Below are 14,282 nucleotides of genomic sequence, written 5' to 3'. Positions count from 1 at the left end.
GATAGTATGATTGGATAATGTTGTATTGGGGTCGCAGTGGTCGACTTTGGCAGATCCAACCTTCAGCTGGCGATCGGCACCGGCCGGTGGGTGGAATATATCATGAGTCTTCCAGATGACGTTGGCCGCATCCCTCGGTCTGTGTGGGTCCGCGGGAAACACCCCCAGGCTACGAATACCCGGCGGGTGGCCCGCATGACTAGAGCGACCTTCCGTGGGCGATGATGGTGATGTAAATATAACGAAAAAATATAGAGAAGTAAATATTGCGGAAAACGAAGTAAAATGGGGATATGGGAACGAAATGACTAAGAACGACAGAGATCTAATTAGTTGACATCGAGATGGAGAAGAGACGGGGAGGGAGGAAGCGAAAAGGTTAGTGACAGCAAAAAGATCTTGTTAGTTCCGATGAAGATGGTGGACAGATGAGGAATCGGGATAATCGGCGGAAGTTAGTGTCGAGCCTGCAGGTGAAAATAATTCTTAGCCACAGTTGAAATAACGTCGATAAATAGGAGGAACTTTCTAAGCAAGATGTAACAGATTACACTTGTATATTAATGTGTTTGAGGAACTGGTATATCAGAAGCATATATGAACTATCCCGACTCGCCAACACATCCCGAACCGGAACCTCAGTCGGTCTACCTCGGGCCCTGAGGGATTCCAATAGCTCCGATCTGGCGTCGCGATCATCCGATACTGATTATTTTACATGCTCATTCATAACAACCTCAGTAAAAGCGACCCTGTACTTGAATTTAGGTAAAACAGGGTTCGTGGCAATGTCATCATGTCACTTTTAAACATGGATATTAGGATGGTAGTTGTTTGAATTTCAGTTTTGCAGATATGATTACATTTAATTCTGATAAATCGTATCCGAAACATAGGGACTTATAAAAATTATATGGTATGGTTTAAGAGGAGGGGGGGTTGGGGGGTAGTATTTAAACGATGTAAAAAATCATTATTTTTGCGATTTTTTTTCCAGAATTATCGTTCAACAAAATAAATTCAAATGTTTTGCATGATGTAAAGCATCATTTGAACAACATTTTGCAATTTTTTCGTGGAAAAATATTGAGAAATACGTCGGTGCAGAGGTATTTTTGAGAACGTTTCTTAAAAATCATGATTTGCGGTGTCCACTGTATCTCAGCGCAGAAGTTTTTCCAGACCCCAACGTTTTTGTTTGATTTTTTTTTTAATTTTTGGTGGTTATTCAAAGTGTAAACTACAATTTTTCACGAAAAAAAACGCCATTTTGTGGCTGTTAAACCTCGCTAAAGTAACTAACAACAAATAGGAAAACGTTGGGGTTTGGTTTTTTATATGTAGAAAGTGTGTGCAAAATTTGAAAACAATTGGTGCAGTAGTTTTTGAATGACGATGGACACGGACTTTCAAAACCTGCTTTCGGAGAAAACGCGTTTAAAGGTTTTTGTCTAGAAAATCAATGGAAACAATTAATTACTCCAGGGAGCCCGTAAGGTCTAACATTTTCAAAAAATCATATGTTTTCTTTTATAATTTATTACAACGAAACATTTCAAGAATGTTTTGTCAAGTTTAGAAGTCAATCGAAGTAGAAATCTTGGGCCTGTGCGCTGAGCTCTTGCTTCTTCGTAGAATGAGATAGCCATAGATAAAGGTCAATAACTTCCAGAGGACAACTGGACACAAACCAGCAATATTTCAATCCAGTACGAAATTCTCATTAACAACAAATTTTGTAATTAAAATCAGAAAATTTGTTTCTATTTATCTATCACCATCATTACTGAAGGACAGGACAAAGAAAACAAAAATTAAATTGGTTTTATTAACAAGTTTATTTGCTAAAAACTCATGAGAAGTGTCAAAGCAAAACAATCCATTAAAAAGCTAAAAGGGACAGTTTTGTTGAAACTGCTCGCAAATTGTTTAGATGTTTTTCGAATGTGTTACGATATATCCATATATAAATTTCTAAACCGATATGTAAAAATGACATAAACTGTCAGTGTATATATTAAGAATTTATGCGCATTTGAAGCAATTGTGGGTAATAATGTTTTTACGCGAAACAGTGAAGTGAGTTTCGAATGTTGCACTCTAATTGTACACGTCAAATGATGTTTTTTGAATCTTCTAACATTCCGGGCTACACCGTCCGGTGTACTACTTGTATTCGGTTTTTATTTTCCGAGTGCTCAAAGTTTTAAGTGAGAGAGTCGATTTCGCGAAGTCGAATGAACAAAACAGCGATTTAGAAGTAAAATTTTCAAAAAGAAGTTTATGTTTCGCTTATGTCTTTTTCTCCAATACAACATCGTATTTATACCTGCCAATATAGAAAAGATAACCGCGACTGAAATTTTTCTCGGTAGTAGTGTGCCATCTAGTGGCTAGTAGTCATTGCGGTGTTAACGTTTTTTTCGGTGACAGAGCGCCATATAGCTGAAAATTGCAGAAACCAATTCAGCCATTTATGTTGGTTGAAAACAACGTTTTATTTCTCTAATTCAACTAAAAAATTAGTTGAATAGATATGAAGCACGTTTAATTGGTGAATTCAACTAAAATAAAAGCCATTTCAACAAATATTTTATTATTATTAAGGGAACTAGAACTAAAAAATCTAAATTAGCAAAAGTAAGGTTTTTTGTAGTTGTCTCAAAAAATAACTAACCAAAATCAGAAAATCAACTAATTTTTTCGCCAAAATGCTAATTTCGGTCTTTCCGTGCTTAATTCAATTCAAGATCACTGTGAACTAAAAAAATCCAAACCAGATGACAGAATAAAATTTATTAAAGTTTGGATTTATTTATTGTCCGTCGCGATGTTTGTAAGGCTAGTTTTGTGGCTGATCTAGTTCAGTCGCGAATCGATTGCTGCGAGCTATTGCAATTGTTACAATTAGATGAGCATGAACTTAGTGAGGTACCTCTTGCCGATGATAACGCAAACAGGTGAATAACTTGTTGCTAATTTGATGCTAATTAGTAACGGTAATTTTGAATTTGATGCTCAATTTTTTTAAAATTTTTCAGTACTTTGCTAAGCTCATATAAAGGTAGCGAAATCCATTGCTTCAAAACAAATTGAAGCCCGGTGAATAATTTGTTGCTAATTAGTTACGGTAATTTTGAATTTGTTTCGCAATCATTATTTTTTTTTTTTTTTGAGTGCTTCGCTAACTTCATATGAAATTACTGAAATACTCGAAAAAATAAATAAAATATAGACAACAAATTCAAAATTACTAATTAGCAACAAATTATTCACTGGGCTTCGATTTGTTTTAAATCATATTTGAAAGAAAGGCTTCGCTAACTTCATATGAAATAAGCGAAGTACTCAAAAAAATAAAAAATAAATTGAGCAACAAATTTAATATTACCGTAACTAATTAGCAACAAATTAGTAATTAATTATTCACTGGGTATCGCTTTGTTTTAAAGCATATTTGAGAGAGGGGCTTCGCTAACTTCATATGAACTTAGCGAAGTACTGTAACCAATGGCCCGCTAGCCTAGTCACGAGACCCTTCTCGTAGTCACAGGGTCGGCAACCGCGATAGGGAAACTTACGAAGAGACACTCCAATCTCAACTTGGCCACGACCCGACAACAATCGTACGGGACACGCAAGAAATGTGGCAACAGGACAATATTACGTATCGTTAAATGCAAGAATTTATTCAGGATACATGGAGCAATTAAAGAAATAAAGAAATTAATACAAAAAACTGACTCACTTTCATTCACAAAGCGGTTACCATAAGGTATCAAAACCACCAAATGACTACTATTTGTTGGCAACCAGAAATTCGATATATGTTCTCTTTCGGCACGTCAAAAAAGACAATAAGTGTTATGCAAGTGGCATTAACTTACGTCTGCTTCGTGGTTTATGTTGAACCACGGTGTGGCATTAAAAGTTCAACATAACTTGCTAATGCACTGATATATCGAAGACGAAACGTAAAGAGTTTGAAAAATAATCATGTGCATTATGAACCAAACGCAGTTATCCACGAGGTACCAAAATCCTCAACATAAAGTTGATAAATATTCAATGCAATATTCAATACAACAGATTTCTACTATTGCACTTTGCTACAGCATGAATTTCTTTCGCCGTTTTTCTTTATCAAAAACCGTAGAATCGAAATTACTGCAAAGGCATACCTAGCACGATGGACCAAATACCGGATGAAAATGAGAATATGAATAAGTTACGTCAAAAGAGAATTAGGGTAACGGTACCCTCATTTATCTCTGCTCCACCTATTATCTCATGTACTGATATTTGATGTATTGACTCAACGGGTGAGATGAAAATTGGTGAAATTGGTCTCATCGAAGTCGCTACAACAGCAATACAGAACATTTGTCGAATTATTGCTGTGCATTGCTTTTTAGAGTCAAAGCGATGGTATTGTATTCGATTCTATTACAATTCGTTGAATGGGAATCGAGTAATCCGCAAAATAATCCGATGACTATTTGTGAATTAATCTTGTGATTTTTTTCAGATCTATGAATTAAAGATAGGTAGGGAAATGGTCCATATATTCACCAGGATAAATAGCTTAATAAATCATGTGTAATTGTTTGAATATGAAATGCATACAGTGATATAAATTGTCTTATGCTAAACATGCTACATAAATCGATAAAACTCATTTTCCATCAAACCCAGTTTTAACACTACGTTCTCATAGATTCATTTCAATAAATTGACACAAAAATCATAACAATGGGTTCAACACTCATGCTGCATTATTATGTATTATGGGGTATTGCTTTTTCGATCAAATATCATTACTATAGTAACACTAAAAACTTCAAAAGCCGTTGAATTAGATCGAACCAAACTTGATCGAATAATCAATCCGTTATAATCTACGAAAAGGGTAATTATTAGACGATTTCCCTCAAATAAAAATCTGAATTAGATAACCATCAATACATTATTTTTCCTTCTACACAAAAATGCCCACTTAACATAAGACTGGCAACGCTTCTGTGCAAGTTTGTAGACCGCACACACTGAACAATCGATTCGTTTTCCGAATTCGCGCACTAGAAAAATGTCCCTTTTTTGCAAGTGTGATAGAAGGGCAGAATCCTAGAAAACTGAAATGTCGATACACAAAAAGAAACATCAAGCATACCTTGCTGGAGATAGTAAACGATGGATGGAAATTTCACTATTGCAGCAATTTTTTCACTTCCTTTCACAAAAAATAGCAGTTAGTTCAAGAACGAAGCACTGTCACCACACATACGCGTAGTAATTTTCCAGTTGAAATTTTCACCCACTCTTTCACCATATCTACTAGTTTCACTTCTTCCGCCTCTCCAACACTAATTCACTAAGGGTTGCAAAGATTTTCCACAATAAATCTTAATCTTTTGCAAAATTACGGTTCACATTGGCAGGTTAAAAAAAACTGCTTCCAAACGTACAAGAAGAACCCGTGCCAACTAAACAATAACCAGCGGTACTTCCTTTGCTACGAGCAACATCACTACATGTGAAAACTGCTGATGATCGAGTGCATACTTTTTTATGGAACACGCAAAAATATGCTCTCTTTCACTCCTATTCGTTAGCTTCATTCGACATCCCACTGGTTAAACATATTTATATGTATGCTCGTACGAACTCACGAAACCACTCAACGTGACGACTGGTATAAAACCGTAGCATAGCAACTGTCAGAAACATTAGGTCGTACATGCCCAGTGAGTGTCAAAACGCAAGCGAGAGGCTATCCGAGGCGCATTAAGTGCGATTTACGCAATACATTAGCTTCAGGCAATCCTACTGTTACAGCCGTTATAAATGTTTATAGAAGAATAGGCACAGACTAACAGACAGGACACTCAAATTAGATTCTTTAACCATATAAACGGTCATTTCGAATATTCCTTTATTTGGGACAGTACTCGCATATGTCATGATGGCGCCACGTTACCCTATCAACTACATCCTGTCTGTCATCTAGACTGTGTTTATTTTTTTCATTTACCAACCGAGTTGCCATTCATACAGAATTACCTGTAATGTATTGATTTGTATACCTCCATGCGAATTTCATGCAGGATACAGATTATTTACATATTGCCAAAACTATATAGAGAATTGTGCCTACTTCTCATCCTACAACGAAATACCAAATCGAACCCGTTTTGTTACAATATTTACTTGCTTCTGGTCTTAATTTCGGATGAAAATTACCAACACAATCTAAAATAGTCTAGATGAACAACGTTGAGTAAAATGAATGTTTACTTTCCAACATCGCTAAAAAAGTTAAATATATTATCAACGTACTCCAATAATTTATTGTGACGATTCATTATCAAATATTTTGATTAAATCAGGCAACCCTGTAAGCAGCTGATCGGTGTTGACAAACGAGGGGAAACCAACTAGTAAAAAACCTTTTACGTAACACAAGGGGTGTACCGATAGTAAATAGTTCGCACAGTACAATATAGGTGGAACTAGTGCATCACGAAAAATGATTTTTATAACAATTTACTCATACTGTCATGTCTGTTAGTCTGTGGAATAGGTCTGTATCATTACACACAGATAACAGATATACAAGCTCACATATGAACTGTGTGTAAAATTTGCTCAATCAGTGTGGCAAACACTTGCAGATGTCACTACGATCGACACGAGGTGCCACCACGATTTTGATGCCGCTTTCACTGAGCAACAACTTTGGTTGCAAAATTCACTTCACGCTAGATTTTTGTTTTGCTGTTGGTTAAAATGACAAGTTTATTTTTGTTTTATTCTGATCGAATTCTCGTGTGATTTATGCAACATGGAAGTTAAAATTGTTGTAGATGAAATATTTCTATAACAAAAAAAAAGTGTTAAAATTGTTGTAGATGAAATATTTCTATAACAGGTAGGCGGATTTTGTTATCGTTCCAGAACATAGTGCAACGTTTTCAAAAATCGCGGCGAACAGTCTAGTAGATGGCAGTAGTGTTTCCAACGTATAGCAAATTTGAAATTTACACAGGATTTTGAAAATTTTTGTTCGAATCTGTATGTCTGTTATCTGTGGTTGAATCGACAAATACTTTTCCAATAACATCAACTAAACCTTTGTTGACATGTAATAAGTAGTTTTTTTATTTCAACTATAAAATCAGCCGGAACAAAACATTCTGTCATTGTTGATGTTAAGGGGAGAAATTGGTTCAAAACATTTATATTCTAGATCGAAATTAGTATAAATCGAATTTAATAATCTACTGAGTGTATTGTTATTTTACATAACCTTCTTTTTCAATGCGTGTAGCTTTGATATCTTCTATATTAAAATAAAATAATAATAGAATGTACCATTTCGAAAGTAAAATTTGAAACCTGTTCGAATCCACCTAGTGGTGTAATGATGCCTTTCTCATATCAATCATATTCTCATGCATAATACTGTGGTATCAGGCCCGTACGCAGATGGGGATTTGGGGGTTTTACACCTGAATTTTGATGTTGAATGCACACACCCCCGTTTTAAGTGCGCACTCAACTCAATTGTTTGTTTGAAGAAATTATGACCCTATGTGCGAGGTTGGGAGTCAAACCCATGTATGCAATGTGAAAGATGTCGACTTACCCACCACGCAGTACTCGTCCCTCCATTTGAATGAACTATGCTGGATTATTTTCGGGTTCCTCAAGCAAAATAGAGATTTTTTTTAACTGTTTATCAATACCTAACGAAAGAGAAATCTAATAGCTACTAGTATAAAATTACTGAAGAAACATATCCTTGATCTTCAAATTTGATTCAAAACCCAATACTAGACGTCAAACGAGCCTAAGTTTAATAAAATCGGTTAAGCCATCTCCGAGAAAACCGTGCGGAAAGAAAAAATGCGTTTCGTTGGTTATGATCTTCGAACTTCAATCACAACCCAACAGAAGCTTTCCAATGAGCCTAAGTTTGTTAAAATCGGTTTAGCCATCTCCAATGAAGTTGTGCGGAGAGAAAAAATGCATTTTGTCGGTTGCGTCACTTATACCTATATAACTCCGGAATTAGTAGTGACAGACACTTTATCTTCGAATTTGATTAAAAATCCAATAGTAGCTTTCACACGATCATAAGTTTGTTGAATTCGGTTGAGCCATCTCCGAAAAAATTGCTCGGAGAAAAATCTTTAGAAAAATGTAAACACACACAGACATTTTCCGATCTCGTCGAACTTAGTCGAATGGTATATAATACTAGGGGTCTCGAAAGCTCAGATCAAAAGTCGGTTTCTCCAGCAATTTTGTTAGCTTTCTTGATGATAATGAAATCGTATTCTCAAAAAACAGCATGTTGTAACCTAAATAAACAATCAATAATGCAATTAATTTCGGTTTACCTTGTTTTTTTTGCACGAAAGTTTGAGATTTTAGGGACGATTCTCTAACAATAACTAATAATACAACAGAGAGTGTTCCTATTTCAAAAACACTTTCCTCATCAAACCAACTATCAACTGCAAGCAATATATGATAAGCCACGGACAAAGTGACCTTCAATCCTCTCTAGATGGAAATTGAATCTCTCTTTCCCTTAGAAAAGGGTGACAACGAGTTCCATCAATGAAAAAAATATTTTATCTAACAAAAACATGGCTCAAACGCGTAAAGCTTGTACGCGGATTGACCTGAATAAAAAAAATATTTTATAACAGAAAGTGTTTTGGAAGATCAAGTGGAAATAACTTTCATAACTTTGTGAAGCGCTTTGTAATTTCAATATTTGAATTGAACGTCCATTTGCACTGATATTGGCTTTGTCGCAGTACAAAACAGATTATATTCATTGAATTGAAAAATCATTAACGTGTGTAGAGTACTGTGTACTGTGTTACTGATAGACGAATTTCGCGAATCTCCCGGTCCCGTTTCGCGTAAGGGATTTCGGATCTCACCCATTTATTACGACGATTCAAATGTGCATTTTTAATGTTTATTTCAAGCAACTAACCTCTAAATTATGTCTTACTAATTTTTCAATCATTTGACTTTTCTTTCGAATCAAAAGAAAGCACAACTGATTCAAATCACAAACGTCATATATGCGTCTTCTTTTTTCTTAATCATTCGTAATTCTATAGTCGTATCACCGCAAAACGTTTTTTAAACCTTTTCCGAAAATAGTACGATGTGTTTTATTTTGTCATTCAGATGACATTCACGTCTCAAATAAAAACCGTTTCTACCTTGCGCTCACAAATCTAAAATCACCAATCGCTTATCAAATTTATTAGTACTTTTTTCTCTTATATTCGAGTATCTCCAATGAACCGAATCGATATTTTTGAATCAACGGCTATAAATTTTGAATTTTACGTCTTGTTTGTCTCCAACAGTATCATAAAAATATGTTATAACAAACATTGTTGTATTATGAAACTACATTTGATTGATTTTCTTTAATATAATGCTCATAGCAGTACGGTTGGAAAAATACTCTTCCATTTACAAGCAAAACACAAACACTATACTTATAAAAATAGTAGTAGAATAGGGACTCTGCCAACATAAAAGTATTGTAATAATTAGTCAATAATTATACGCACTCTTGCTGTCTTTACACGTTTTGAAAAAGTGGACTACCCATTTGGCCTGATCGCAACTGATTTCACTATTCTTGGGAAGGAAATGTGGGACATTCTAACGTTATTAAAACAACAATAATTGTTATACAAACAAATGGTTCCAAACTTAGAACTAATCTAATCAAAACTGGTATCGGTCGTTTCACTTACAATATTTCTTGTTTTTTTTTCAACATTCTTAAATGGTATGAAGTTGTAGTTTGTCTGATATTTTTTTAGTGTGTCACAATTTCTCGTCTGTTGCTGCACTCGCAAGAATGGTTTTAAAAAATCCTTTCGCTCGCTTCTTGTAGGTTGCTTTTACTTATGACATAGAACTACATGGCAATCGTGGTGAGCCCATTTGGGTTAGAACACGGTCCAGCCATTGTAGCGGTCCGTTTAAATGCAATTCAATCCAACACGGTGTTGAGGTAACAGTTTGTCGTCTATGGAAAAGAATTAAATAAAGCAAAACATCTCGTAACGAAACACAGTACTTCTTACCTGTACTCTGCGCCCCATCCTTTGACAAAGGACATTCTAATTGTACACATTCGTGTGAGTTGGTACACAGCTTCGAAACCTTGTGAGACGGATTGTGACAATAAAGCCGCGAATTCCTGATTGTTGAAAATCTTTAGATTACACCCTTAAAATAGGAAAATATCATTATTATCAAGTTCTTACTGCTTCATTTTCTAACTCACCAGGTGGTATCTTACACACGGTAGCCGGATGCCAGCCGTACCGCTGATTACAGTTAGGACTTTGTACAAAAATGCTAGAATCGCTGAGACATTCTGCGAACACCTCACCGCCAATGTAGTACAGCCGGACGCCTTTGCCAATGTGACGACGCGTCTGCTCAACTACCTCGTTGCGGTTTACATTCGACAGCAGACCCAAACAGAATCTAGTGCGGATGAAAGAATTCAAAATGTGGGAAATGATTCCTTTACTTAGATTATGTAACGATTTATACCTCTCCGAGTTGGATGGATCGGTAAAACCGTCCACAGTAATCGAAGGCTGTGAAGCGTGGAAGGTTTCACCGACGCGAAGGTTCAGCTCGTAATAGCTAATCGAACACCAGAACGCAGGTTCGTGGTACATCACCGGCTGTGCGTCCATAGCTGGTGACAGGCGTGACATATCCGCTAAAAGTTTATAGGAAATTAGAGCGTATCTATAGAGTTCCTAGAATCCGTCGTCCGATTTCGCATTATTTTGATTATTTATAGTAATATTTTAAAGTTAATATCTACTACGTAATGTCTTGTCAGGTCAAGTGTTGTTATAAAGATCTATAAACATGAACTTTTCTAGTTTTGGAGCATTACAAACTTTACGTAATTCATATAATCTACGATGAGTTTCTATGATAAATCCTATGCAATAATCTTCAAACATAGAAATAATAAAATTGTGTTTAAAAATATATTCAAAACAGTATTTTTTATTTGAACTTGGATTAAAAAACGAAAAATTTATATTCGCGTTGTGTATCAAATCTTATCTGTTGACAGTTCTGTTGTAGAAGTCAATGTCGCCATCCTCTCATCTTTTCATAAAGAAAAACTTTCCATCTTTCCTGGATTCGAATTTCGACAATAGTTAAGAACTCCTTCGTCAATCCTCGCGCAAAAACAAAGCAATTGTTCGACATACAGTTGGATACCAACAATAGACTCACTCATATTATCATTTTGATCAAGAGGATCCCCGTCTTCCGACATGTATCCGGGTGGAGGCGTTTCTGTGTTCGGAATAGTGCTCACTCCAACGTTCACCGAGTCCATAATCGTGGTATTCGTCGGAATTTGTTGACCCAATGTGACCTCCATGTATGACGGTGTTGTTTGGTGTTGCTGCTGAGGTTGCTGTTGTATTGGCTGCGGACTGGTTACATAGTTATCACTAGAATGAATAAATGATCATTTGATTACGTTGAAATAAAGTCACTTTCCAATAATCAAAATTACTTCAGCGCATTGTTGTACTGAATATTAACCGGTACGGTATTGCTCAAATCATCCAAGGTATAGGTAACGGAACCTTCGCCTCCCTGAGATGTGGATAGGTTCTTCGGTACTAGGATCGTCAACGGTTGTTGCGACTGTGAGTCGATTTTAGTGTAGTGATACGGATTGATGCACACTTCGTCTTTTTTCAAATGATACGCGTATTCGCAGATATCCAATGCTTTCAGTTCGGCTTGACTCTACGAAGGAATAAATATCATCAGTTTAACTTCAATATTTCATGAATAATGAATCGAGAACACGCAAATGCATAAATTATGCTAATCACGTGCTGTGTGCTGATAGCATTCATAATTCTGCATACCTGAAGATCGGGCCAGCGCCAAAGTCTGCAATAGATAACGTGTGGAAGGCCTTTCCTCAACGCAACTCCATTTTCACCATTGGCTGGGCGGGCTCTGGAAAAGAAGAAAAAATATATTTTTTTCAATTTTAACATTCCAGAGACATGTTATTCATTAGGACAAACATTAGGAGCAGTAGCACTGACAACTTATTTTGACCAATGTCCAACAAATCCATCAATAAAAGTAAACATAAATCCAGTTAACAATGAGAGTTTTCTATTTCTTGACAATATAATATTTCACATAGAACTCATGCCCTATGCCTTATGTTGCCCCTGTATACATAAACGCAAGAATTGTAAACCTCAGTCTCTACAGTCTATCGATCCAGGAAGGTACGCGGATGACATAGGAAAGTAGATAGATTGCAATGTGCAACACAAAAATCGTTTTGGTGCAGCAACAGCAGCAGCAACAACAGAAAATTTCAAGCTGAATAAATATTTAATGAGTGCACTGTTCATCCCACATGCAGCAGAACAAAAAACGCATCGATGACCTCAGGGACCGGAGTGTAATATATACGAAGGCTGATGATCATGAGGCAATTTTGCGAATAAATGCATCCGACGAAAAGAAGCAAACGAAGTTTCGTTCCTAGCGAATGAACTTCAATGGATATAAATATTGAAATACCAACTTTGTTTACGTTATGAACGTCTAGACTCATTGTATAAGTATTTCAAATTCCATGTTATATCGGCACTACAAGAAAAATGTTGTTAAAACTATTCCTGAAAGTTTCAATATTTGAAATATGGCTATCACAATAAGAAGACAATCGATAATGTTTTTCTAGAGGTGAGATGGTTTCTAGCTCATTACTTTATCAAAATATAAAAAATTCGTTTTTCTATGTTTCGATTATTGGAAAATTGGGTCGAAAATTGTCTAAGTAGTTGCTAACTTTTAAATTGAAACCAAATGAGACACTCAAATTGCTTGACCATACACATATTCACCAGTAGTGTTATCAGTAGCTTAGTTTCATAATGAGAAATAAGACGTATTTAATTATTGAGAAAAATACGTAACTTTTATTATTAATATTTTATTTATTTCGTTTCACTCAACAATAAAATAGAATTACAAAAGTTATGACATCTCAATTCAAATTTCATATTCTTAATGAGACATTAACATTAGATGCTTACGACAAATGCATAACTTCCAACACAAATTTAGATATCAAAATCACAAAAGTAGGTCGAAAAAATTACGAAAATGTAAGTTTCAAATAAGGAACCCCTAAATTAAAAACTGTTTCATTGTGTGAAACATTTCTTACCAATAAACTTTTTTGAAATTTTGATAACCACATTACGAAAACGCAACTCGACGTCACAGTGCATCTTACATCAACACTGTGAGCGTTCGGTGAAGTTCCATTTACATCTTTCCTAGTTTAAGACTCTACATCGCAGTTTACATCAACAAGTAGGCACAGTCACCGACTTCTCCCTCTCTCCAGTTGAATTAATTAAAGTTGATTTTAATTTAATAAATAATTAATAAGTTAAGATAAATCATCTATTAATTGCATATCAACGAAAGGAGAGTTGATTTTATTGCTAAAAACTATGTTTATTCAATTCGGTTTTACTTTCATGTAAAGAAAAACCTTCTTTAATCCACCTAGTGGTGTAATGATGCCTTTCTTTTATTACTTATATTTACAAGAACATCACTAGAAGATTCTGTCAAGATTTTTTCTTTCAAACTTGAATAAAATCAAAATCTTTCTTGGGATATAAACTACCATAACCTTTTCAATTTGTAAACAGTTATGCCAAGTTAATATAGATTTGAATGTGACAACCATGCACGCTATACAAAATTGAACAAAGCACACTACGTGCTAGACGGTGGCGTTTGCTTCTTCCGTACCAGTACATATCGATGCGTACAGGATTTGCATAATTTTGTAAAACAGTTTGGAAGTTTTGACACTCAACGCGCTATAACTTTGGAACCGGAAGTCGTATCTAGACTAAATCTAACAATATCTTTTAAGACACTGGGAGCTTTAATTTGAATCATGATTCGTGAAAATCGGTTTAACCGTTTCTAAGAAATCGAAGTGAGTTCCATTTTTGGAGCTTTTCTTCACTATTACCAGTGCGTTCGAAAGCGGAACCGGAGACTAGTAGTCTCAAACTAGATTTATATATCGACTAACTAGCAAGGTTTGCAAACTAGATGAATTTACCAGTAAGTTCTATAATAAAATGCATGTTTCGCCATCTCTTTTGAAACAATACTCA

The 14,282-nt window shown here is 35.4% G+C and overlaps 2 protein-coding genes across 4 annotated transcripts in view; both read right to left on the bottom strand.

The window, feature by feature from the left end:
* LOC131429591 (uncharacterized) overlaps positions 1–5,545 on the bottom strand; it is a 96,951-nt gene extending 91,406 nt beyond the window's left edge. For both annotated transcript variants that reach the window (XM_058593814.1, XM_058593815.1), the window contains exon 1: positions 5,171–5,545. The gene's annotated coding sequence lies outside the window, so the exon portion shown is untranslated. The remainder of the gene's footprint in view (positions 1–5,170) is intronic.
* A 3,428-nt stretch (positions 5,546–8,973) lies between these two features.
* The window catches only part of LOC131429589 (mothers against decapentaplegic homolog 3), a 30,424-nt gene continuing 25,115 nt past the window's right edge, over positions 8,974–14,282 (bottom strand). For both annotated transcript variants that reach the window (XM_058593810.1, XM_058593811.1), the window contains exons 3-9: positions 11,976–12,069; positions 11,612–11,850; positions 11,323–11,546; positions 10,612–10,786; positions 10,337–10,542; positions 10,134–10,278; positions 8,974–10,075 (exon numbers count right to left, since the gene is read on the bottom strand). In XM_058593810.1, the coding sequence (XP_058449793.1) occupies positions 9,952–10,075; positions 10,134–10,278; positions 10,337–10,542; positions 10,612–10,786; positions 11,323–11,546; positions 11,612–11,850; positions 11,976–12,069 (1,207 nt within the window). In that variant the 3' untranslated portion in view covers positions 8,974–9,951. The remainder of the gene's footprint in view (positions 10,076–10,133; positions 10,279–10,336; positions 10,543–10,611; positions 10,787–11,322; positions 11,547–11,611; positions 11,851–11,975; positions 12,070–14,282) is intronic.

Source organism: Malaya genurostris, chromosome 2 (genome assembly GCF_030247185.1).
Source record: "Malaya genurostris strain Urasoe2022 chromosome 2, Malgen_1.1, whole genome shotgun sequence".
Lineage (NCBI taxonomy): Eukaryota > Metazoa > Arthropoda > Insecta > Diptera > Culicidae > Malaya > Malaya genurostris.
Note: the sequence above shows the minus strand (reverse complement) of the source record. Positions and strands in the feature narration are given on the sequence as shown.